At 43.8% G+C, this 27,974-nt stretch overlaps 1 protein-coding gene across 1 annotated transcript; it reads right to left on the bottom strand.

Moving 5' to 3' along the window:
• Positions 1-3,177: 3,177 nt before the first annotated feature.
• On the bottom strand, positions 3,178-27,974 carry LOC147610260 (ankyrin repeat protein SKIP35-like). Its single transcript, XM_086786608.1, has 3 exons — positions 26,712-27,974; positions 26,015-26,459; positions 3,178-4,305 (listed from the first exon to the last, which is right to left on the bottom strand). The coding sequence occupies exons 1-3, from the start codon at positions 27,383-27,385 to the stop codon at positions 3,493-3,495; spliced, it is 1,932 nt and encodes a 643-aa protein (XP_086642734.1). The 5' UTR covers positions 27,386-27,974; the 3' UTR covers positions 3,178-3,492.

The following is a 27,974-nucleotide window of genomic DNA, read 5'->3' as shown; positions in this document are numbered from 1 at the left end:
TGTGTTGTTCTCTATCTTGGGGGTGGATTCATTTTGTACATCAACCAGCCAGGTAGAAAAAATCTGTTGTAGACAAAACATGATATTCAGAAGAAAATGTGGGCCATCTGCAAAACGAATGTAAGAAGTGAAGTCAAGTGTCAAGGATACTTGGAGGATAGAGGGATTAAATGCAAGAAGCTTATTGATGTGAAGGGGAGGATATGAAAAACGTGTATGTGTTTATATTATAAGATCGTTGAAGGATTGATACTCTAGCTAGTGTAAGATGGCAAATGATTTGGTTTTGTGGTGGCATTGTAGACGACACATGAATTCCTTCCAATAGTACTGAGTGTGCTCCACCAAGGGTTCCCCAAGAGTGGCCGATCTAACAGAGTTACATGGAGATAGCTACACTACGTGCAAGGGGTATTTCAACTACAACTAGGTGTCTAGAAAGCCAACACATGACCATTACTAAATATTTTTGCATGATGGGCTTTCTAACGCTTGTTGGACAAGGAGATGCCTCGTCAAAGTGGTCTAGTTTTAAATGCTATTGGGCAAATTTGTTGAGAAAAATATGTAAAAGGTTAAATTGGGATTTTTCCACTAATAATTTGGTTGCTTGGGCTGCTCGATCGTTTTCGCTCGAAAAATGCTTGTCCCCTATGCATTAAAAGAATATAGCAAATTTTTTTTTTGTACATGCAATTATTAGCTTTTTGTTTCTTGTTTTGGTAGATTTTCACTACAGCTTGGTTCATCAAGATAGTAGTGAAGGCTCTTACTTTTGGAACAATTCAATGACTCCATGTCCCATGCATGGATGAGGGATCTCTAGGGCAACTCACACTTTGAATAATGTGGGAAGTAATAATCTAGATAATGAAAATAAAAAAGAGAACTTTTTATGGAGTTGTTATAAAAAGACAAAAGTGTGCCTCTTATGTCTTAAAAAAAGACAATAGCAAATGTTACTTAAATTTATTATATGTTTTAGTGTGAAAGACTAGATTAATAAAAATTATTGAGTGAAAAGTTAATCTTACTTAATTTCACTTGTTGATACATGTACACACACACAAATACACCTACATACACAAATACACCTACATATAAAATATATGTGCAGAGTGCATTATGTATAGTCTACAATTTTCTTGGATATGTACACCTATTACATACACAAATACACCTTTAGATAAAATATTAGTGGACATGATGTATAGTCTACATTATGCTTAAAAGATTGGAACCTTATATTTTATGTGTGTTGTGGACATTCGCTATAGGCTACAATATGCTTAGATAAAAGAATGGTACCTTTTAATTTATCATATAGATATAAATTATGGTAGAATGGTACCTTGTAAACTTCCACATAGGAATAAATCAAAAGCAACCCAAGTACCTCTAATCCATGATCACTGTGACATCAACATTACCAAGAGGATAATAACTATAGGCTCTAAACCATACGCATATTCAAGTCAATGAGAGTCATCTCATGTATAGCCTCTAATAGAGAACGTGGTCGTTTCTTTCTTGCTTCCTTATTATCTCCCTGCTTTTTTTTATTGTAGCAACTATCTCTACAACCACGTTGGTTTGGTATATACTTGGATGGTACAAAGTGTTGGGAAAATGTACCATGGACAATTGGACCACATCCCGTAAGCATTGATTAATGTAGCATAGAGGCCGCTTGAACAGCTTTCCCACCGAACAACCAGTTCCTCTGGGCGGTAGCACAGCCCGCAACCCAACTCACTCGAGCATAGCCAGCATCCTTGCTGCATGTAACTCTCTTCTAAACCCTGCTCCATCTCTTCCACCTCAGTAATGCAGCCCCCCTACATGCTGCACACAAAGTACTTTTCACACCCTGCCATACTACACCCCTCTTAGGCATCTCTAGTCTTCAATCTCTGTTCTCTTTATCATAGACTTCACGATCGTTGTCGCAAAGTGTCGCAAACCTCAAAGCAACTTGCTCCAAAACAAAAAAAACTTTATATTCTCACTTCTTGGGACAAATCACAACCTTAAGAGTACTTATGGCATGCCATTACCTGACCACCCTTATTGGCTGGCAAAGGAGGTGTGGACGGACCATGTATCAACAAATGCAAGGAGATTGTCGGCTCAGGTTGTTAGCTCTCGTGCCATGGGCACGCTAATCCTACTTCCAAGGCATGCGACAGTCATGGAGTACTTTGTTGACATAGTCATGAGACATATGGGGCAAAGGAGGTGTAGACGGACCACGTATCAACAAATGCAAGGAGATTGTCAGCTCAGGTTGTTAGCTCTTGTGCCATGGACGCGCTAATCCTACTTCCAAGGCATGCGACAGTCATGGAGTACTTTGTTGACACAATCATGAGAGATATGGGGTGATTTATACAAGCCCTTAGGCTGATATCCCATAGACATTTGTCGGAAACATCATCATACAAGGCTCGCATTCAATATTTGAATACTTCCTTGACACGCGATATCACCTTCTCAGGAGCAACTTTCCAGATGCTACAGCCAGCTCAACACCCAAGTGTATATACCATGGATACAAAACAAGGCATAGCAAATGCAACCCTTTGCAAAGGGGATTTGCCACAGTGCATCATAAAAATGACTATCAACGATGTCAAACAGAATCGTGTGAAATACAAGGGCTCCAAGAAGCTTCCTCTACTATCTTTATGTTTCTATTCATAGGTTTTTTGCACATGCACTACTTCAACCAGGCTCTGATACCATGAAAAGATACAGGGGAGAAGAGAGCTTGAGCTCTTGCAAGAACACACACACTCACGCAAAGTTCTGTTAACATGCACTACATAATCTGGCGTACTGCTAACATGACACTGAGAATAGAAACAGGGCATTTAACCAGCCACTCACACAATTTAAACCTCAAGGCATGAGACCTTCTAGAATAACTGGTTCTTGTGCTTCACACACATCCACCAACCTGACTGCCATACACGTGTGCATGCACATACAACCCAATTAAAGGAAATTAATCACACAATCCAATTAAAAGAAACGAATAGTGCATGTTCACATGAAAGCATGATAGGAAATGCAAACAAAAAACTGATGTGTCCGGTCACCAATAATCATTCCCTTCTCACAAGGAAAAACAACTCCATGACCTTTAACCTGGTACCTAGATATATAGCCTTCCTCACCGCAAAAGAATAAATAGGGGATTAAGAACCAGGCATACTACAGATTGCTAATGATCTGGGCGTTGCCATTGCTTTTGAAGTAAAAACAGAAGAGCACAAGAATATGCATATATATGATACCGAAGATGCCAAGGAAAGTGCATTTAAGTTGTGCATGCCTCACTACTTCAAGCCAAGACTCCTCGCAACGCTTGTGTCTACATTTGGAGATCCTAAATACAGCTTAAAATAAGCATATATACCTTTGCCTGCCCAAACGCAAGCATGGGAGTCATGACTGCCTACACTGTCAGCAGGCTCGGATTTAGAGACTTCAAGAACCACTGACAAGAAAAGATGGCAGCCTCGATTCAATTATAGCGAGAAGCTCATCTTTATCTAATTCTTCTATTTCTTTTGCTGAATAATCTTTGCCTCCCTCAAGTCTTAAGGCAGCCTCCACGAGTTGACCCCGAAGCCACTGAGAAAGCAGAACCCCACAACTACTGACACACTCCTTGTACAAGGGGAAATAGGCTATGGTAACCTGCAATTGTAGAGGAAGCTCCTGAAGATGAAGAGGTGATGAGCCCCGTTTGATGGCTCTCATAGCATTTAAGTGGTGCGCTTCCCCAACCAATCGGCCCAGTACAAACGCTTCATCTGACCACTCCGCTTTGAAGAAAGACTTCAACTCAGCCGAGATGGACTCGTCCTCCAGCTTTGACATGCTGTTGGCAACTGCATATGTTGCCTCCGAATTGTGAAGGAAATCTGACTGCAGAAGAAAAGCTATCCCTTTCGAAGAGCCTGCACTGCGTTCACCTGCAGCCTTCAGTATATCCAAGCTTAAAGCACGGAGCACGTGAAGAGGAATGTGCTTTAAAAGATACTCGGCTACTTCAATTCTGCTGCTAGACGCAGCTGCTGTCAAAGCAAGACAAAGCTCCATGTCCCCACATCCCCTCTCCACAAACCATTTGACCACTTGCATACATCCTCTATCTGCAGCTCGCATAAGTGGACCCAAAAAGGCAATGGCCTTCCCATCATTAACCAAGCATTCCATCGTGCCAATCTTGCAATAGTGAGATGCAAACCCCAATGCCAGATCCACATCCACTTCAATTCCGTTTCTTTGAGCTATCTGCCACATGGAAAAGGCAATTCAATATAGATAAACCACATGCATGGAAAAAGGAAACTTTAGTAAGACATTGTTCCAACCAAAAGCCGCCAATTGTCAAGCAATTGAGCTATGGTAACATAGTCTATCCTACATGTACATGCTACGTCATATGGAGGAGACTCCATATAAGAATCTTGCCATCTCATCATGCCACCTCAACTTAGTCAACAAGCTAAAAAATCATCCAAAAGCCGTGTAATCACACAAAAAGGGAATGCGCTGTGAGAAACAGGGTTATTCTGAGATGATACAAAGCTTGCAAAGAGAGAGAAGATGGCCAATAGAAACAGGCTAGAGAGAACGACAAAAAGATATACTGCAGCAGTGCTGAAGGCCCAGGAGTTGGGCACTACGGATGCCCAATTCACAGCTGCACAGTTTTAGGGAGCACCTAGAAGCTGACGAAGCAACAGGCCCAGCAGCTGCTGGCCATACTCGAAAAAGAAAGGCCGGTACCCTCAATCTCTTGTACCATTTTCCCTCACACTGTTCAAAAACACACATATTGAGGCCCATCTTTGATTCTTTTGTCACATGAGCAACGCAGTGGAAAGACTTAAACATATGATTAACGCTAAGCACATGAGAGAATGCTAATCAAAACTAAGCAAGACACAATAGAGAAGGAGAGATAGACCTAATCTACTATATAGTGCCAAACATTCTATATATTATTGCAAATGTAACTCGAGCAAGGGGGATTTCACACTTAACTATTAATGCAAATTAAACACTTATGTATGGCAACAGCCACATTCACAAAATAAACCTTGAACCACAAACTGTAAAAGAGAGATGCAAAAACACCACACTAGGGCCAGAATGGACTGCACCCACCACCCCCCCCTTCCCTCTATTCTCCCCTTTTGATTTTTTTACTACCACCGAGTATTTCACGACTTCGTCTCCCTGACTGGACCTCCTCATCTCCCCAACTGGGAAGATTTGTCTCGGTCTGCTGTGGCCTTCACTGAGGCCATAGTTGTTACGAGGCACGCCTCTAACAGTTTGAGGCATTTGAGGCGTACGACTGCCTGATCAAGGCGTCCACAAATATATATATATATATATAACTTTTTTGCTGGTTTGAGTCTTTAGACCGGGGCTTTAAGGGCCCAAGGCAGCCCCTCTCACACACACTCTCTCTCCCTCATTCTCTCCCTCCCTCCCTCAAGCATTTCTCAAGACCCAAAGTTCAAACTTCAAAATTCAAACACACTAGGATGATGATGTTTTTTATACCCACTTTTGGAGCTATCTCTATACTCTACCGGTTCATTTCAGTTCATTTCATTTTACTTTGTACCCTTGAATCTTGATTATGTATCCACATGATGAGGATGGACTATTTTGGTCTCATAGGTCATTTTGGCCTTTTGCAAACGTTTAATACAGCTTTCTTTCACACACACACACACACTCTCTCTCCCTCTCTCACACACACCCTCTCTCTCCCTCCCTCAAGGCTCATACATACACACTCTAATCTCTCTCTCTCTCTCTCAACTTTCATTATACATCTATCTATCACTATATATATATATATATATATATATATATATATATATATATAAAACAGACGCCTCTAACACGCCTCTAACGTCTCTAAAAAATACAAGTCTTTCGAGGCGCGTACCATACCCGCCTCGCACCAAACGCCTCTGACACCTCTAACCATGACTGAGGCTAGCAAGGGGGAGATTATTCAATAACCAATGTTACAACATCCGGACCTCTGACATGTGTCCTCCTGAAAACCTTGTTCTCAAGCCCCTTGTCCACACATTTCCCAATGGCCTACATAAGTGGAACTCCACAAATCGATGTCACCCTACTGAGCACGGTCAACAAAACCAAATGCACATGGTCCTCTGTTCCTGGATAATCTCCCATTCTCAATAACTTGTTCAACGCCCTGATGTCCTCCAAAGCCCGGTCACATATAGGAAATGAACAGAATGATCCCTATTGGCTTCTTAGAAGTTGCCCTTAACTTTTGAAAGATTCAATCCAAAACAATCTCAGACTCTCGCGAAGGAATCTTTCCAAGGTCTTCAACTAAGTCTTGGTGCACTACACCTCCACCCCATGTGATGGTCCATCCTACGAGTAAACTACTAGAAGAAACAGTGAAATAATTCACATGTCCACACATCTAGCAACTCTCGTCCATGAGCAAATATACCATGCGATTTGTCCCAATCCTGAGATATTCCAACTACTGAGGCAATCTCCTCCTCCCCCAATTGGCTCATCTTGTAAGATGCAATACTCACAGGCTAAAACCCTAGGATCCAACAAATCCTATGATCAACCAACCGTCCAACTAGAAGACCATAAACTAGCTGGGCAGAGAAAAAAAGCCTGCCCGCATTGATGCTTTCTAGTCTAATGTCCCCCAAAACATCTAACTTAACCGTTATAAACCACAATTAATCATCAAATGAAAGGATACCAACATAGTGAAACACTTCATAACAGATATACATTATTTTACAAACTATTGAGTTATGCATATGTGATGTATACACAAGATTGATGGTATGCCCAGGTTTGCCTTACGAGGAGATCCTGGAGGTTTGACAACCTCCTGCACCATCATCGCGCAGGAGGCCATCATCCTTGGGGGACAAGCCCGGGTGGTAGAGGACACCGGAGGAGGACGATGCCGGGCACTCACGAGAGCATGGCGCTCTAGCTTGTGGCTCGGTGGGGACAACCAAGATTGTGAGCCTCGCTCACGGCTGTCATGGTTGGGTGGCAAGTATGCCTGCACCTCCCTTCATGGTTTATGGTTTATTATGAAGGTTTGCCTTACAAGGAGATCCGGGAGGTTTGACAGATGCTTTGACTAGGACGCTGGTCACTTCTTTGTGTACACAAATGTTGTCTAATCCCTGGACCAAGTTATGATCACTAGTCTAGTTTGGAGTTCTTCCTTTCGAGAACTTATTTCAGTTTGTGGCACATAGTCAGCCATTGGGATTTATTGTTTCCGATAGATCGCAACAAATCCACAAACTGGTGTTTTGTAGTAATCGTAGAACAGGTATGGGGTGTATCATGGTGGTATGGGACGCCATGATCCATCGCATGTTACGGGGCTACACCAGATTGTCAAGACTCATTCAGACTCTGCGCCTACAAACACAAGGCTATCTCAACATTTTTGAGGGATAGATACTTTACTTTTGATGCTAGCTTACGTCATAACCAAGCATAGTCACCAGAAACGTTTATGAGTTTTGAAACGTTTCGAGTTTTGAAGGTTGTTTTTCAAAAGGTTTCGTCCGTCACCTACAAAACCGCAAGTTTTGGATATATATATATATATATATATATATATATATATATATATATATATATATATATATATATATATATGAAGTTTTAATTTATATATACATAGTAGAGAGAAGAGGAAGATCAGGGTAAGGAGGGCAAAGAGAGGGAGGAGGAGGAGGAGGAGGAGGAGGAGGAGAGGGGGCAGCAGTGGCAAGTGCTCATTGCTTCGAGGGCACATGGGGCAACAATTGGCAGCAAGGGGCACAGTGGGGCGCTGGGATCTCCAGCGTGGGCAGATGTGGGGCTTGGGCGCAGTAACGTGGAGACTTATAGCAGACTCGCGCAAAGGTGAGGCGGTGACAAAAGCGTGCAACCGGTAAATTGGGGGCAGTTGACAATCGCACGCATTTTTTGGGAGAAAAAAATGACTTTTTAAAAGTGAACGAAACGTTTTGTCAAAGGTTTTAAAGGTTTTATAGAAACGTTTTGTCACAAAACGTTTCGCAAGTTTCACCACACCAAAACAGGTTTTTTGGTGACTATGTAACGAAGTCTGTTTTGAAACAGTTGTTCCTTTCATGTCCAAGACTTTTCGAGGTCTGTTTGGGAAGTTAGACTTCCGAGGTGACGAAGTACAGCTTGATGATCTATTCTTGAAGATCAGTTCTTCTCTTGTTTGGGAAGAGACTACTGTTGTGTTCCACTTGGTTCAGCCTTCAGTAGTAGGTTCTGGGTTTTTTCAATTTTCTGGTTTTTTCCAAACCAAATTTATAGTGGACATCAAGATGAAAGCATGGTAGTCAAATGGAAGATACTTCTGGTTTCGGGATAACTCTTCAAGACAGTGGTTGCTTACCTCTGGTACTGGTAGCATTGTCAGCTTCGAGTTACCTAGATGATCCATTTGCTCCGGATTACGCTTTTGTGACTAGGAATTCACGCTCATGTCATGTTACTTGAGCAAGTCGATCTCTTAGTCGGATTGTCCTTGAGACTATTAGTTTCAACCAATAGAGGGTGTGTAACTCATGAATGACCGGGGGACTAGGGCCTTTGACACACTTGTTGATACCATCAATGCATATTAAAACATTTAAACATGGCCACAGCCTTAACACATATTCATCATCACTTTGCATAAAACATAAAAGCTGGACAAAACATCCACAAATGCTGAAAATGGAGCTTGCACATGTGACACCACATAGAGGCCGGAATGCGCCGACCCCCCCTTGGAGTATTTTATTACCCAAGGAGAATAATATCATGTACAAGCTTTGAGGGCCTTACTCTCCCCACGGGAGATGCCAGATTATCCATATACAAATGCCATAACACAGCCCAACACGAGGCAACCAAGCCGGAACATAGGCTATAGAAATGCCGAGCCAATAATATAATCCATATACCTCCGTGTGGGTACTGATTCTTCCCCAAAAACCACGGATCTTCATGCAATAGAGCTGGTACAGCAAGTACAACGCTCCACTCAGCCGGTACAGCACGCACAGTGGCTGGTACAAAGATACAATGGCTAGTACAGCCGGTACAGTGGTTGGTACAATAGATATAGCAAGTACAAATGTTGGTACAATAGGTACAATGACTGGTACAACAAGTACAGTGGTTGGTACAGCAAATACAAAAGCTAGTACAATCGGTACAATGGCTGATACAGTCGGTACAATGGCTGGTACATGAGGTACAACAAGTACAAGGATTGATACAACCAATACAATGGCTGGTACAACAGGTACAAGGGCTGGTACAAGTACAATGGCTAGAAATCATAATAAATGATTGAATACCCTTGCCTTCAATATTTCTTCGCGATGGAAGCCTCCAAAATAGTCCCCAACAACCGGTATTCTTCATGGGCAGCCTTCAAGAGAGAGAGAAAGAGAGTAGCCATCATTAAGGCAGGCTGTAACGGTGGTAGAGACTAGTGTGCAACAAGAGAGCCTCCATTAATGAAGAGAGAGAGGGCTCCAATTTATAGATTTGGGCCTCCCATGAGCTAAAATGGCAAGAGAAGGCTACAATGACAAGTGGAGAGTCACACAATAGCTGAAGTGACAAGTGTGAGGCCACTTGTCTCACTTTGATCCACTTTCTAACAAGTGTCAAACCACTTGTCTCACTTTGGTCCACTTTCTTGCCACATGTCCCAATCTAAGAGATGGGTCCTTCCATAAACTTTATCTCTAAAAATATCCCGACTGGTAGACATTCTGTCATAGGCACTTTGCCAACTCTTGGTATCTGCTCAATTCAAGATGTAATGACGTGAATAGAATTTCCATTGGAGTCGGGCAAAAAATAGCAACTCTCCTAAATTTTAGGTGTGTGGTCCTTTGTATTCTAGGATAATCCCCCATTCCCAAAGCTTATACTTTCCAAATATTTAGACATCCTGGAGTCCACCAGACCCCTTTCATACTGGGAAATGTCGAGGCTGGTGACATCCTCCCCAGCTCCTTAAAAGTTGTCCGCAACTTTAAGCTTCAAGCCATATATTCAAGATATAATCATGTATATATATATATAATCAAGTGGGCAAGAATTCCGTCGAAGATATGCTAGACACAAGCACAAGAGGCAGCTGTGTCTCAATAACCAATATCAATGAGATAATCTTATGCCAATGAAAATCGCCAACCAGGTGCTAAGACACTCAAACAAGTGCCATGCACAAGAAACTAGTGCCTCGCACAGAATCATGTGCTATGCACACAAATTGGTGTCATTCAAGAGCACAAACCATGGTGACAGAAAAGCTGGTTCTTCATAGTTCTGGCAATTCTTTCTCCCAATCCCAACAGTTCCCATGTTCTCCCATACAATCCCAACTCTCATTAACAAGCATGGTGTGAAAACAATGAAACACTCACTCCACAATCACAACACGAATCCACGTGTATGGTGGAGTGTTCATTGAATTGCCCTCTCACAATCCCAACATGAATCCACATGTATGGTGAGATGAACAATGAACCTCTTGGCCTCTGTATAGTGATTCGAATATGGCCTTTTTATAATAAAAAAACCATGTCCCAAATAAATGGGTGAGACAAAACAGTCCCATGAGTCCAAATATCATAATCATGTCCCAAGTAAATGGGCGAGACAAAATAAGTCTCCTGCCAACAAGGCATCGGTCCACATGACCCTTCGCATAGGCATAAGTCCTGTGCCAACCAGGCATCATGTCCACTTTACCACTTGTACTCCGTGTTGATACTTTGACCACACCTTGGATGAGAGGTGGGCTCAAGTAACAAGATAAAACAATCACTCGCAGACATAGATAGCCTGGTGTTCCATAAGCATTTCTGCTACACATAGTTTATAGGCATTTTGGCCACCAATAGTTTGTAGGCATTTTGGCCACCAACTCACTACCCTCTCAAGTGTCCATGTTCCCTTCCATCTGCTCTCTATTGTTCCACCCACATATGGTAGAAACAATTTTCAAGAGAGCACATAGGACAAGAGAAAACTACACACGGTATGTTGTGCTCGACACTACCCTCTGAAGTGTCCATGTTCCCTTCCATCTGCTCTCTATTGTTCCACCCACACATGGTGGAAACAATCTTCAAGAGAGCACGTAGAACAAGAGAACACTACACAGGATATGTGAACCATGAGTTTCATAAGTCCAATGCATCCCAAATAAAGGGAGCCAAAAAGAATAATCCATAAACTTGAGGATAGATCCAAATCCCTAGAAAAGAAGTCCAGGAATCCATAGACCTGTATACCATAACTCTTACCACATACTCCGTGCTAACCACACCTTGGAGTAGAGGTGGACTTTGTCCATAAAAGCATCATATCCATGAGATATCCAAAGATTTCTTCTCTATAAACTCGGACAGATTCGTCCATAAAAATTGCTTGTGAAGCCCAATATCTATATAAATATCGTCCAAGAAAGAAATCTCCATAGATATAATCCATCCCAATAAAGGGAGCCATAAACAATGTTTCCCTGAAACCATCTCAAGGCAAACAATAACACCTTTCTCCTTGCATGGCTATACAAGGGTTAGTGAGCATCAAAAGCACTTCACAGTAAATAGCAAAAGCTCCAACTTTGCAAACTTAAAGTATACTTAGCTTTTCTTTGTCAGGTTGGTCATGAAGCCAAAAGAAATATCTCCTCACCATATCCTTAAGATATCCCAAGATATATCTCCATATAGCTTGCCTGTAAGCTTGATAATATAATCCACAATATCCATATGGAAAGAGTGCTAAACGTGTGCACATAAAGCCAACTCCATACTTCCAAGATAAATTTTGTGAATTCATAAATCCTTAGACTAAGCTATCTATTGCTCATGCTCTTGCTTCATAGGCTATGAAGTAGCTAGCCATGCTTAATAGCAATGATGGTAAGTGTGGCCCCCACTTGAGATCTTTTCTGTTCCTCATTGATAGAAGGAAGCCTCCGCTTCCAAGGAAGCCTATGCTCTGATACCAAGGTTGTTAGAGGCGTCACAGGCATTTGGTACGAGGCAGGTATGGTACACGCCTTGAAAGACTCATATTTTTTAGAGACGTATGTTACATATATATAGTGATAGATAGATATAATATATATAGTGAAAGTTGAGAGAGAGAGAGAGAGAGAGAGAGACTAGAGTGTGTATGTATGAGCCTTGAGGGAGGGAAAGAGAGGGTGTGTATGAGAGGGAGAGAGAGTGTGTGTGTGAAAGAAAGAAAGCTGTATTAAACGTCTGCAAAAGGCCAAAATGAAAGAAAGAAAGCTGTATTAAACGTCTGCAAAAGACCAAAATGACCTATGAGACGAAAATAGTCCATCATCATCATCTGGATACATCATCAAGATTCAAGGGTACAAAGTAAAATGAAATGAACTGAAATGAACCGGTAGAGTATAGAGAGCTCCAAAAGTGGATACAAAAACATCATCATCCTAGTGTGTTTGAACTTTGAACTTTGGGTCTTGAGAAAGGCTTAAGGGAGGGAGGGAGAGAATGAGGGAGAGAGAGAGTGTGTGTAAGAGGGGCTACCTTGGGCCCTTAAAGCCCCCGTCTAAAGACTCAAACCAGCCAAATATATATATATATATATATTGTGGACGCCTCGATCAGGCAGTCGTATGCCTCAAACGCCTCTAGCCATTAGAGGCGCGCCTCGTAACAACTATGTCTGATACCAATGTAACTCGTGGATGCTCGGGAGACTAGGGCCTTTGACACACTTGTTGATACCATCAATGCATATTAAAACATTTAAACATGACCACAGCCTTAACACATATTCACCATCACTTTGCATAAAACATAAAAGCTGGACAAAACATCCACAAATGCTGAAAATAGAGCTTGCACATGTGCCACCACACAAAGACCGGAATGGGCCGACTGCCCCCTTGGAGTATTTTATTACCCAAGGAGAATAATATCATGTACAAGCTTTGAGGGCCTTACTCTCCCCACGGGAGATGCTGGATTATCCATATACAAATGCCATAACACAGCCCAACACGAGACAACCAAGCCGGAACATAGGCTGTAGAAATGCCGAGCCAATAATATAATCCATATACCTCCGTGTGGGTACTGATTCTTCCCCAAAAACCACGAGACAACCAAGCCGGAACATAGGCTGTAGAAATGCCGAGCCAATAATATAATCCATATACCTCCGTGTGGGTACTGATTCTTCCCCAAAAACCACGGGTCTTCATGCAATAGAGCTGGTACAAGTAGTACAAAGCTACAGTGGTTGATACAATAGGTACAAAAGCTGGTATACTCGGTACAATGGCTGGTACAGCCGATACAATGGCTGGTACAAGAGGTTCAACAAGTACAAGGATTGGTACAACCTAATCTATCTATTACTGACTAGATTACTCCGCTTTACCCCATCCCCTGGCACCAACTCAATTAATTGAGATTACATGAAGAAATTCAATACAATGGTTGGTACAATAGGTACAAGGGCTCGTACAACAAGTACAATGGCTAGAAATCATAATAAATGATTGAATACCCTTGCCTTCTGTATTTCTTCGCGATGGAAGCCTCCAAAACAGTCCCCAACAGCCTTCAAGAGAGAGAAAGAGAGTAGCCATCATTACAGCAAGCTGTAACGATGGTAGAGGCTAGTGTGCAGCAAGAGAGCCTCCATTAATGAAGAGAGAGAGAGGGCTCCAATTTATAGATTTGAGCCTCCTATTAGCTAAAATGGCAAGAAAAGGCTACAATGACAAGTGGAGAGCCACACAATAGTTGAAGTGACAAGTGTGAGGCCACTTGTCTCACTTTGATCCACTTTCTAACAAGTGTCAGGCCACTTGTCTCACTTTGGTCCACTTTCTAGCCACATGTCCCAATCTAAGAGATGGGTCCTTCCATAAACTTTCTCTCTAAAATAATCCCAACTGGTAGACATTCTATCATAGACACTTTGCCAACTCTTAGTATCTGCTCAATTCGAGATGTAATGACGCGAACAGAATTTCCATTGGAGTCGGGCCAAAAATAGCAACTCTCCTAAATTTTAGGAGTGTGGACCTTTGTATTCTAGGATAATTCCCCATTCCCAAAGCTTGTACTGTAACGCGCGGAAGCTCTGGGTAGTCGTCTTTCAGCCCTAAACACTCTTGAAGACCTTCTGATGCGAAAACGCACCATGATGCAAAAACGCAAGTAGAGAGAGAGTAGAGAGAGAGAGAGTGAAGTGCTGGAATTTCAGTATATCTATTGTACAAAAAGGGTACATGTCTTTGCAGCCCTTGGCTGCCTTCATAAAAAGGTGATTAAACCTAAATTCTGTCCCCTTTGGGACCTCTAGTGACCCAATCCCCTAGTGGGAGAGAGTGATCAATGCTATGAGCACTTGATGCCTTTTATAGGCTTCTTGGACAAGGAAGGAGCTGGCCGACTGCTGGTCAGCCAGTTCTGAATTCATTAAATGGCTTTTCACTCAGCCGACTTGGGTATCTTGGCTTTGTCTTCATGCGCCTTCAGCCACCTTGCTTCCTGGTACAGCCGACAGCTCCTTTACTCAGCCGACTGCCCCCTGGTGCTTCTCCAAGTCCAACCTGGCCACTTCTGTATCTTGTGCTCCACATTCTGACTCTAACTGGTTCATACTATTTATCTGGTTGCCTTTTTCTGGATCTAACCCTGAGAATGTCCATGGCATCTATGATGCACATGACATGTACTTTCCAAATATTTAGATATCTTGGAGTCCACCAGGCCCCTTTCATACTGAGAAATGTCCAGGCTGGTGACAGGGTGTTTCTCTAGTGTTGCGAGTTTGACAACTTCTCCTTGAGATCTTTTTCTTGAGCTCAAGAGTGAGCTCTTTTGAGCACGCTAGGGGCAGGCAGATTGGCGAGCTAGTGTGTGATATGTTGTGGATGGACATATGCTTTTTGGTCCGCTATTGGTAGCGTGTGCTTTTTGGGCGTTCCTTCTCTATTTATTGGGGGGGGGGTACCAATTGGGCGCACACCAATGGATGGATCACATGAGTGCAAAGCGCGTGAAGCAAGAGCACCATCGCGCAGGAGGCCATCATCCTTGGGGGACAACCCCGAGTGGTAGAGGACACCGGAGGAGGACAACGGCAGGGCACTCACGAGAGCATGACGCTTTAGCTTGTGGGTCGTTGAGGACAGCCAAGATTGTGAGCCTCGCCCATGGCTATCATGGTTGGGTGGCGAGTATGCTTGCACCCCCCTTCATTGTTTATGGTTTATTATGAAGGTTTGCCTTACGGGGAGATCCTGGAGGTTTGACAAACTGAGGCACTAATTTTATATTGCCTCTCAGCTACAGTCGGCTGCCTTGGAGGACTATCGGCTTATGTGTCCTGAGTCTTGGCAAGATGCTCCTTTACTAACTCCATGATCTTCGAGAATGTCTCGATGGTTTTATTGGCCTCAAGAGATAGTGACACTTGTCTCGTCAAAAGAGATGAGAACCGGCGACCAAATGTTGTCTCATATGACGTCCAGTCAATAGTCGATGAGTGAGTACCAAAGGAAGATATTGTTTCCATTTCGATTGCTGGTCATGGCCGTATGATTTGAGAACGTCAAAGGCCAATTGATTTTAAATTTATGTTTAGTCATCTGTTTGAGGATGGAATGCGCTGGACAACTGCAACTTAGTCCCAAAATTGTCAAACAATGCTCTCCAAAAATGGGACGTAAATTTTAGATCTCTATCTGATGTGATAGTCCGTGGCAAACCACCAATCGGATACCAAAACCGAATGAGTAAGCGAGCTATATCCTCGGCTATGGTTGTCTCCTTGCTAGGAACTTACTGAATCTGTCAACAATTGTCAAACATTGTGTGTTTCTAGATCCAGCTCAAGGGAGAAGAGGCAAATGTCCCTCGGGAATAGGCAAAGGGTAAAGCAACCCTGCCTGTTTGGAATGAGGAACTTTCACTTTTTGACATATCTAGCATGATTGGACATGTTGGTAGACATCCCGTCACATCTTAGGCCAATAGAATGACCTCTCTAACTTCTCCAAGGTACTGTTGACATCCCTATGACCCCCAACAAAAGAATCATGGAGAAGGACTTGGCGCTTTTCTTTGAGTACACAAAGACGGTTCTTGAAAAACAACCCACCATCCCGTATACTGTAGTGGCCTAGTTCTGAATTGAGAGTCAACTAATATTGAGTCTAAAACTCTTCCAAATCCGAATACTATGCCTTCATACTATATACGTCTTTGCCTTGAATTTCTAGCATAGTGGACTCCTGCAATGTCTGAATAGTGCTCTTTCAACTAAGAGCATCGGCAACGAGGTTATTTTTGCCCGAGACGTATTTAATCATCCCCCCAAATTGTTGGAACAATTGACTCCACCTCGATTGCCTGTCACTCCATTGGACACTGGGCATGGTTTGCAACCATTTAAGTGTCTAGAGATCTATCTTAACTGTGAAGTCTTTCCCGTAAAGGAAGTGCTTCCAATGCTTAAGAGCGGTCATCACCTCTAAGAGCTCTTTGTCATACACCGAATAATTCTTCTCGGCGTTATTCAATTTGCGGCTATAATAAGCCACTGGCCTACCATCTTGCTCTAAAACAGCTCCAACTTCAAAACTGGTGACTCAGAGGAAACTTTCTTCATTGCTTGGAATGCCTCTAGAGCCTTGCCCGTAACGGACACTTTCTGACGACGAGTCTTCACACCCTTGAGCAACATGGTTTGCAACCATTTAAGTGCTTGGTGATCTGTCTTAACTATAAAATCTCTCTCGTAAAGGAAATGTTTCCAATGCTTAAGCGTTGTCATCACTCCTAATAGCTGTTTGTCAAACACCGAATAATCCTTTTCGACTGCATTCAACTTGTGGGGCTATAATACGCCACTGACCTACCATCTTGCTGCAAAACTGACTAGGTTACTGGCATCGATAATCACCTCTAAATAATCATCCCATGACGCCAACTTCAAGACTGGTGACTCAAAGGCAACTTTCTTCAATGCTTGGAATGCCTCTAAAGCCTTGCCCCTAACGAACAATTTCTAGCAACGAGTCTTCACACCCTTGAGCAAGTTTGTGATAGGTGCTGCAAGGTCAAAAAACTTGTCCATGTGTGTGCATTGTAGGCCTGACAAAGATTCACAAATGAGCGGATTTCCTAGGTTGTCTTGGGAATATACCAATTGAGTATGGCTTGTACCTTTTCAAGGTCGAGACTAATACCTGGTGAGCTAATGATGTATCCCAGGTAATGTATTTCTAATACTCTAAACTCACTTTTCTTGGCATTGATAAACAACTCATTGTCCCACAAGGGTTGTAAAACTTTTGCCACATCTCACTCATGCTGCTCTACAATCCCTAAGAAGATAAGAATATTATCTAAAAAGATGAAGATGCATTTGCCAATGAGATCCCAAAAAACCCGAGACATCATCTTGTTGAACGTCACTGGTGTTAGAAGTCATCTCTTGTCTTTACCAAACACCAGGGCCTCTGTTGTAGGTGTGCCCGCCCGTTGTAGGTGTTTTCTCATTTTTCCTCACTCCCCGTATTTTCCCCCCATTTTTCCCATTTTTTCTATGGCTTGGGTGGCATTTCTATGGTGGCAGGAGGTCTTAGTAGGTGGTCGACTGCGGCTGTATGCCTATTGGTGTTGGCCGACTGAGTGTCACTGGTCGTGGACACCTTCTCCATGCAGGCTGACTATACATAGTGCTGGCCGACTGGTATATGTGCTGGTCATGGAGTTTATAGGCCTGTCGGCTGTCCTATAGCAGGTCGACTGCACTATGGGGGCCATATAAATTGGCCCCACAACCCCTTGCCACTTTGTGTCTTGTCTTTCCGGGATCTTGTGTATATAGAGCAGAGTTAACAAGCCTATCTCTCTCCTTCTCTTATGCCGTCTATTTTCTGCATTGTGCTTGCTCTTGTGTTCCCAGATTTTGTCATCATCTCCGCTGCGTATTCTGACATGGTATCAAAGCCCTAGGCCCTTGATCTTGGGAGTTGTGTGAGCAAGAGGGGGACTGTTGCGTTGCTGATTGGTGGACTGTTCGGGACTGTTCGTGAAGAGGAGAAGCAAGAGGACGGCGGGCTGATTTGCTGGACAGCCACTTGCAGGTGCAAGTTCTTCTTTGTTCCCACCCACCGACCCTTTTTCAGTTACATCCCCGCAATGGAAGATCTGCTTGAGATGACTGAGAGACATGTGAAGATCCCGACACTCCCCACGTTCCCAGTGGACCGTCAGTTGGACGGGAATAACTACGGCATATGGAAGGTTATGATGGAATCTGTTCTGGAGTCTTACAACCTTGCTGATTTCATCGTTGTTGGGGTTCCACGGCCGGAGGTAGAGGAAGGGGAGTTACCGTCGATTCGTAAGGACCGGGAGGTACAGGCACAGTTATGGGATCGTGTCAATGCCAAGGTCCGCTCATTTATCTTCCTCAACTGCACACCGCAAGTAATCAATCGTATAAAGCATATGACGCTGGCCAGAGGTATATGGCAGCATTTGGCTTCTCTTTATAACAGGGTATCGCCCATGAAGATGATTACCTTGGAAGTACAGATGCGGATTATGAGCCCTGCAAAGTCGTCGACGATGCGGAAGCATATTAACAAGCTGCGGGCTCTTTAGCAGCAGGAAGTTCTCCAGGCTCGGAAGGAGATATCGTCAGAGGACATGGCCATAACGTTGCTATCGCATTTGCCCTCTCAGTACTCAGCATTTTACTCGTCTTTGATTATCAGTGGCCAGCTCAGCACCATTACATGGGAGGAGCTTGTGCCCATGGTCTTGGACCAGGAGGAAAGATTCTCGAACCCTCCACAAGGCGGAGGTTCAGAGGCCTTAACTGGCCAACGCTCGAAAGGCCGTAACAAGGACAAAGAGAAGGCTTCATCGAAGAAGTCTTCTGAGAAAAAGTCCAACGCTATCTGCGAGAAACTAAAGGCAGAGAGGACCTGTAATGATTGTGGCGAGAAAGGCCACTACTGGAGGCAGTGTCCCAAGCAGAAGACCGAGAAGGGTGAAGACTCCTCAGCAACAATCGTAAAGACTCCAGCGTTTGTGCACCTGGAGGTGATGGACACCGATGTTTTATTTTCTTCAAGCAAGGAGGAGGTCGGTGGACTCGCCGCTATGGATACTCGGGAGTGGATTCTAGACAGTGGTGCTTCCAGGCACATGACTCCTTCCCGTTTAGATTTACAGGATCTCTACAGGTATTCTAGTCACATTCTTACTGGGGATACATCCACTATCCCAGTTCACAATGAGAGATAGTTCTCGATGGCAGAGGGGGGAAGCATTCCTCCCAGGTATTGTATGTTCCATCCCTTGGTTTTCGTCTGTTGTAGTTATTGGCAGTGATTCGTGCCCTTATTGTATGGAAGCATTATCTTCTTGGAGCTGAATTTGTTGTCAAAACGGATCACCAAAGCTTGCGATACTTTTTGACGCAAACTAAATTATCAAAGAAGCATATGAGATGGGCAAATTTCCTCTCTATGTTTTATTTTTAGATTTTGCATAAACTTGGTAAAAAGAATGTAGTGGCAGATGCTCTTTCTAGAAGGCCACAAGTGCATGCTATCAATGTTGCCTATCATCAAGACCTTTCAAACATGCGAAATTTATATGATACGAATGATGATTTTCAGCTTGTATGGGCTGATTTACAGCAAGGCATTTCACCCCCCAAACTATGCATACGGGATGGATACCTGATGATGCAAAATCGCTTGTGTGTGCATAAGGATTTATCGGTTAAGGTGATGGATAAATGCCATGCACCACCGTATGGAGGAGTCAGGACACTACGCATGCTTTTTATGGCCAAGCATGCACAAAGACATAGATGTTTATACGCGTGAATGTATGGTTTACCAAAAAGTGAAGTTTGACAGGTATAAGGCATCCGGTTTGCTTCAACCGTTGCCTATTCTGGATCAGCCATGGGACTCCCATCGCCATGGATTTGGCTAAAACGCAGCAGAGGAATGATGCCATATGTACCATCATTGACAGGTTTAGCAAGCAAGCTCATTTCATTCCTGCGCAAAAGAATATTAAGCCTGAGCACATGGCGACAATATTCTTGGCCCAAATTTTTAAGCATCATGGAATGCCCAAGACTAATGCGGGTGATCGGGATCCAAGAACCACAAGTTTGTTCTGGCAGGCCTTATTTGATATTATGGACACAAAGCTGAATTTTTCATCAGCTTATCATCCTCAGACAGATGGGTAGAGTGATGTCACATGCACTCTGCACTCAGTGCATGGTGACAAGATGGCTCATCATCAGAAGTGCAGCAGTTGTACAGTTTTAGAACCCAATAGGATGATATTTGTTGTACGTCGTGACCCCATTGTACATCCTCAGTCCAGGATAAGTCAGGCACGAGCTACGTAGATCATTCCTCAGCCTTAGTGGGTCAGTCAGTCAGTCAAGTCCCTTAACCCACTTGGAGAGAATCATTCATGCATGTAGAGTCAGTAGAAGCCTTAGGGTTTGCATCAGAAAGCACTCTGCATCCTGCATAATATGCATTCATATGCCTGTGCATCATTTAGAACATCCCCGAAGCCTTAGGGAATTTACTGGGATTTATCTGGTATTTTTTTCATATTTATTAGTATTTATTTAGCATTATTTGCATTATTGGGCATTTATAAATATAAACTTTATTAAATGACCAACCTCCAGTTAGTATAAATAGGCTTGCATAGGGCTTGTTTTCTCATTCAGTCTTCATTGTGCTAAGAGCTCTCCTCCTCAGCCCTAGGAGCATTCTTGCCTTCAGCCCTAGACTAATCCAACCCTTGGAGCTCATAAGCTTGCTTCTCCAGCCTTGAAAACCCTTGCTTCATACAGCCCTAGGCGCCTGCTATCAGCCTCCAATCAGCCTGTTTTCAGCACCAAAGCAGCCCTGATTCAGTCCTCTACAGTCTCTAACTCAGCATACTGTCAGGCCTCAGTTCAACGCCAGCATTCAGCCTGCAGCCAGCCTGCGTTTTCTGTCCAGCAGCAGAATACCTCTGCATTTCTCTCCAGCAGCATCATTACCCTACAGTTTCTGTCAAGCAGCCCCAAAACCTTTGCGTTTCAGTCCATCAGCACCCCTACAGGCTTGCGTTTCAGTCCATCAACACCCCTACAGGCTTGCGTTTCAGTCCACAGCAGTTTCCAGCCCTGAATCAACAGTCTACAACAGTTTCCAGCCCTGAATCTGCAGTTTGCATCAGTGTTCAGCCTTCTGTGCATCATCCATACATGCAGCAGTCATCTGGTGAAGGTAACACAGCATTCATAAGTGTTTTCAGCATTCTAACATAGTGTAGAACAGTCCACCTTCTTCTTCTCTCAGCCTCAGGTGTGCAACCCTTCCTCATGCCCTTGGGAAGAGTGCATAGGGTCGAGATCAGGTCATCGAGGTGTTTCTACAGCAGTGTCCAGATCAGCCACTCTCCGATCCTCCGAGATCTTGCATTTGGCTTATCTACAGTCCACAGTCATTCTCTCTAAAGAAATAAAGCAAATACTATCTCGTTATCGGGATAGGGGGCCCTTCAGTGGGGTAATTCAGGACCCAATCTGGTGTACAGTTCTCATATCTCTCTCTCTCATCTCTTTAAAAGTTTGAAGTATTAAAGTGGATTGCTAAACTCACGAAACTCAGGCTACAGAAGACGGTGTGAGCATTTGTGTGATAGGATCTTCCAATACAAAGACTTCCGCTGCATATCACAAGTGAAATTGCAAATTCAGCTATTCTTGATTTACTCAAATGCTATGTGGCTAAACGGAAATCAGATTGGGAGAAGTACTTGCCTCTTGTGGAGTTTGCTTATAACAATACAGTGCACACTTCCACTCAGAAAGCACCCTTTGAGATTGTTTATGGCAGGGTGGTGCTTCCACCTATCCTTGACACGAAGGATGAAATCTTTGCTGCAGATGAGTATGTTAGAGATCTCGATACAGCTTTCTCACAGGTGCAGACAGCACAGTCATACACAGAACTCAAGAAAAACATAAGAAAGTTGCAGATAAACATCACCGACATTTGGATTTCAAAAAGGATGATTGGGTGCTTCTTGTGAAGACATGCCTTCGGAAGCAACCTGACAAGGAAGGCAAGTTTTATGGACCATTTCAAGTGTTGGAACGGATTAATAAGGTGGCTTTCAGGCTTGCTTTGCCTTAACACTCGCGCATACATAATGCTTTTCATGTTAGCTGTTGGAATATATCATCTCCAGATGGTCACCTTTTCATGCTTGTACTAGTCATTTTATGAGACCCTGCATTGGTATATTTTAGCAAATATAATTCAGCATTTTTCTAACATTTTTAGACATTTTTTAGCATTTTATGCTACTGATCTGCCTGCTACAGCTGGCCGACCAGCACTCTAGTCGGCCAGAGTATATAAGGGTTGACCCCCCTTTCCCCAATGCTGGTGGGCCAAAGTATACAAGGGCTGACCCCCATTTCATCTCATATTCCTGCATCCACTTGAGGTCATTAGCAGCTATTTCTGCTTCTTATCATTGTAGGCTTCCCTCGTGCTCAATTTTCAGCAATAAACATCAATTCTAGGATTTACAGGTCTTGTACCTAGGCCTACACCTGTGTTTTCTATTTGCTTCACTTTCTTCAATGGTATCAGAGAAAAACGCTGAACTATTTGCAGAAGAGAGCTACGTTTTCTGTTTTGGAGCAGAGGCTTCAATAATTTGCTACGTTTTTTGCAAATTTCAGCATAGAAGGTGCTAGAGTTTGAAGTGTTAAAGTGGGATTGCTAAAGCCTCTTGAAACTCAGGATATGGAAGGCGGTGTGAGAAAAAAAGTGACAAGATCCTTCATCTATGCATAACTCCGCTACATGCTCCATCCACACAACGCATCCTAATGTGAGAAAATCCTTGGACGGTCAAACTTCGCTCCGACACAACCACCGACTTCAACAAAATGTCTACAGAGGAGAGTACACACCAGCAAGAAGACGTCTCCCTCATTGGAAATCTTTCCATATATACTTGGGGTAGTGATTTATTATCTTTCGCATCCTTACGGGGAAAATCCATACAGACAAAAGTTGTGTCTATTGGTAATTAAGGCAGCATCTAATAGAAAGCAGAAACTTTTGGCCAAAAGACATGGAAGATATTATTAATATCCACTAGCTATATGTGAAACACAATCTCCATTCAGTCCTTGGATGAGGATTGGTTAGAGGAGAGTTCGTGATCTAGCATATTATACCTTGAGTACATGATACATGTCTCTCACATGGATGTTTGTTTTAGATGCATGAGCGTACAAAGATAGGGGAGTTAGTACAACTTGTTACAAGATCATGAGGTGTTTCAACTTGTTATAGGGGTGAGGTGTAAATGTGTAATGCTAGAACTTCTTATACTAAGTAGGCTAGTGCTTGCAGTGTCACATGCGGAAGCTTTGGGAGTCTTCTTTCAGCCCTAAACACCATCCTTGAACAACCTGATGCAAAACACATACAAAAGCTAGAGAAGAGAGGGAGAGAGAGATGCCTGAGTATTCAATATATTCATATAGTAAAATAAGAAAGTACAAATATTGCAGCCATAGGCTGCCTCATCAAAAGGAGGTCTTGACTCATAGAGTCCTAATCTACTGATACAACTGCCTAGAGGAGTGAACCCCTCTAAACAATGAGCATAGCCCCTTTTATAGCGCTTCTTGGCGCATGACACCTAGCGGCCAGCATCATCCTGAACCCGACCTGAATATCATGTCGGCCAGCACTGTAGCTGCAGCCAACACGCTCTTGCTCCTATCTAGGATTCTCTTGCACACCAAAGCGCCTGGCTCATGCCCAAAACCTGTCTCTTTTCCTGCTGCCTATCAGAGATTAGCTCCCGGAATGACATGCACAAGTCTTGCACATGACATGCAGACGACCATTGAGCAGACTATTTGGCATAACACCGATTTGTGAAGTGAAATTGTGCTAGAGTTATTCTTGGGACTTGTTACACTTCGCAAGTGACTATCCTATCCTGACTCTTGGATTAGAGTAGGAATGGATTAGTACATTCCAACATACAGTCCAGCTCTTGGACTGTATGTTGAATTAGATATTTCAACTCTTAGAATGAAGTTGGATTACAGTGAACCTTCCAACTCTTGGAATGGTTGTACAAAATTGAATTAGATAATTCAACTCTTAGAATGAAGTTGGATTACAATGAACCTTTCAACTCTTGGAATGGTTGTGCAAAGTTGGATCTTTGTAAGCAAGATCTACAAGAGGACTTTCATACTGGCTTAGATAAGAACCAAAAGATATGGGTGATTATCAGGATCCAAGGATTCACTTACACTGGTGTGTCTCCTTATGCATTCCCGAGGACGTGAATCTAACAAAAGGGGGAGATAATGTTATGTATTGACCGACCTAGGGTTAGATTAACCTGGTGTAGGGGCATGTACTAACCCAAGTTTAGGGTTAGGGCTTAGATGGGGATGGGAGCCAAGCTAGTTCACACACAAACTAAGGGTGCTAGCAAGATGGGATCTAGATTGGCTGTGGGTCAATAATTAATAGCCAGCCACTAAATATGGCTAAAAAGCTTATAAATAAAGCCGCGCCAGTTATAGCAGGGTTATTACTATATAAGAGACCCACATGTCCATCGTCTACATCCCAGAGGACAAGTGAGATGCGATATGATTTCAAAATCTTGGAATGAACTTGATTCCATGCAACTCCGTCCACTCTCGAGTACCACTGATCTTTGTCGGTACCACCCACACATGCTTGATAAGGTCACTATATCACAAGCAGTCCTAAAGCCTTGGACCCACAAACTGGTCTTGGGCACTAAGTCCTAGACAAAGAAATTCTTAAAAACTTCTCCTCTCATGCATATCCGAGGCTACCGCATGTATCGCAATACAATAACATCTTTTGGCCATCACGAGCGAGCACGTGATGAATCGTCATTGTCACCATCCAGTGACCTGCATGGCCTGCCATGCTCATACACCCAAGGAAAGCTTCTTATCTGGTTGTCCTTCACAAACTAGCACTACTCCTCACAGTTACAGAAGGTTAGCTGCGCATAAGCATAGAGTATTCCAACTGAGAAACTCATAAGCTTCAAGGGATCCTACATGGGAATACACCCTGGCGTCGTGTACCACCAGGAAAACCCCCATTAGGCATATGATCATGGGTGGAATGGCAAACCTCCCCCCCTATAACCTGGCCTTGAAGTAAACACCTGGTCAAACCTTTAGGTCAACTTCGTAGGTTAGTCAAATCTGTGCAAAATCAAGGATACACCCCAATCCCCGTTCCTGGTCAAAACTAGCCATGGAACAACTGTCAGGTGCTAGACCCTCCTAGAACCCTGGCTTCCAGATCCCCGCTATGCACCCAACCACCAAAATTAAAATGATGAAAACAGTCTCGCACCTCCTTCACCCATCAGGACAGCCAGCCTGTTGATGCAGTTACCGTGGTAGCAGAGTAACAGCCTGTTGCTGTGGTAATAACAGGTAAGTACTGGTAACAGCCCATTAACAAAGCACTAGTACCTCCCTGGTACCACCGCACTAGCACCTCCCTGTGACAATACTTGCCAAGAGTAATGGAAAGCCTGAACACTCCCTAAAGCATGCATAACCATCCCAACAGGTGAGTTAAAACAGGCACCACATCAAGGTAAACAGTAGTAATAACTTCCACTACTCAAAACAAGTCATTGATTTGGTCCCTTGAAGTCACCATTATGCACATGCTGAGAGCTCAAAATTCCAAGGCAGTAGACCTCATCCAGAGTGCACAAAAGAAGTAATGCTTACAAATTACCTGCAGTAAAATTCGAACCAATTCAGTACTGCCAAATCTTGCTGCCTCGAGAAAACACTGGTTCACATTGTCCGCCCCTCCCTCCACAAGCATTCCTAACAAACCTTGCATGGCACTGGCAGCAATACCCAAGGCCCAGCCAGAATCTATGGCTGTCGAAAAGAGGGTCAGTGGAAAGCATGCTGCATCAAAGGCCTCTGTATAATCCTTCCCACTGAGACGATTCCCTGCCAGCTCCAAAAACCTCTTGAATGCTTTAAGCTGAAGTTGTGACTCAGTAGAGGAGTTGTAAGCCACTCTCTCTTCTCCTCCATTCCCTTTTCTCCGCGCACGGGAGTGTGAACCAATGCATTTCAATGCCCATTCTGTGAACCTCTGTACTTTGGCAGCTGCCTCTGCTTTCAATCTCTCATCCCCACTGCACTCTTGTAGCCGCTCCCGCAATCTGTAATGGAAAAGACAAACATATCATGACCACATATTTTGGAAACCTGTACAACACCTCCCCAAAAAGAACCTGACATGGTCTCTATCTCCTGTATCTCCTGACATGGTGTCTATCTCCTGCCCAACAGGGAGCAATGATGGAAGCATACCACCTCATCTAGCACCAATCACTTTTGATCAAAAGCCTAATACTTGACAAAGAACGAAAAGATATTGATTCATGAACCAAAAGTCATGATGTTGCACTTACCTCTGGGCCATGACAGTGACCGTATCTGCAAGGCTCATTGTACGGCTGCGGCAAGCCGAGACACAGGACGCCAGGAAGGAGGTTCTGAGGGCTGCACGCGTGAAGTCCTGTGCACCGGCTTCGACTAACCTTTCAATGAGCCTAGTTGCACCATAGAGCTCGTCATGGGTACACAAGAACCAGACAGAGTCAAGGGCGATGCAGAGCCCATCATTAAGCCTCTGCACATCTGCCAAAGGGATCAAGCTCTCTGCACGGTTCCAATCGTGGGAGCCCACGGCAAGCTGAAAAGACCGCCCAATTTCAACCTTGTCCCTCCTGTGTTCATATCTTTTCACACCTAGTCTTTCCCTGCACCTGCTTTTACCCCTTGATCTACCTAGACTTACCTGATCATGGGAACACCATACCTCCGACATGCACTTGGACTCTGTTTCGTCAGCTCTTGGGCGGCAGTCTGCCGCTGCTAGGGTTCCATAGCCAGCATCCACCTCTTCTTGGACAACTTCTGCAAAGGTCTCCTCGGGTGGGCGGTCAGGGCCTGATTCCACTCCAAAGCTTGTGGTGCACTCTGAGGCCGGACGGTGTGAACCCAGCTCGCATCCGAAGGCGTTCTTCACCATGGGCACAGCCTCATCCTCTTCCATTGGAACGGTCTCATCCATGGTAAGCATGTTAGGTCCAAAGCATTACACAGCACAAGAAGGGTTCGCACCTGGTGCAAGAGCAGTCAGAAGAAATAAATCAGATAGAACCCTGCTGCGGAAACCCTAAAGAGCTACTCTTCCTCGAGATCCTAAAAGCAATTAATCCTGCTGCAGGAACCCTAGCAAGCTCGAAAGCCCCGCAACTGGCTGCAGAAACCCTAGCAAGCTCGGAATCCCTTAAACGCACCCGTGCTGCAGAACCCTAGCAAGCATGGAGATCGTAAGACGCGATCCCAGCTGCACAAACCCTAGCAAGCTTGGAAACCCTGGAATAACAATCCTGCAGCAGAAGGCTTGTCAGAGCCTCATACAGAGAGAGACAGGGCCTATTGGGCGGCAGAGGGGAGATCAGGGACTACTGGTGTAGGGGAAGAGATGGGTGAAAAGGGAAAGAGGGGGAGAGGGGTGATGTAGGCTATGGTGGTGGTGTTGGTCAGAAGAAGCTGCCTTTTGTTCATTAGAATAAAGAGTCCCCACTTGAATGGCCAGATAGAAGACCATAGAGGAGACAGAAGAGGACACCCCAATGCATTACATCAATCCAATCTTGTGTTAC

This window comes from Cibotium barometz, chromosome 49 (assembly GCF_041138505.1).
Source record: "Cibotium barometz isolate CiBa-2024 chromosome 49, ASM4113850v1, whole genome shotgun sequence".
Classification (NCBI taxonomy): domain Eukaryota; kingdom Viridiplantae; phylum Streptophyta; class Polypodiopsida; order Cyatheales; family Cibotiaceae; genus Cibotium; species Cibotium barometz.
The sequence above is the reverse complement of the archived record's forward strand: the minus strand, read 5'-3'. Positions and strand labels throughout refer to the sequence as shown.

Coding starts and splice junctions, on each gene's coding strand:
- LOC147610260 (XM_086786608.1), bottom strand. CDS start 27,385: ATGCTTACCATGGATGAGACCGTTCCAATGGAAGAGGATGAGGCTGTG. Junction 26,460..26,711: donor GTCACTGTCATGGCCCAGAG/GTAAGTGCAACA, acceptor TTTCCATTACAG/ATTGCGGGAGCGGCTACAAG. Junction 4,306..26,014: donor TGGTTCGAATTTTACTGCAG/GTAATTTGTAAG, acceptor TCCATGTGGCAG/ATAGCTCAAAGAAACGGAAT.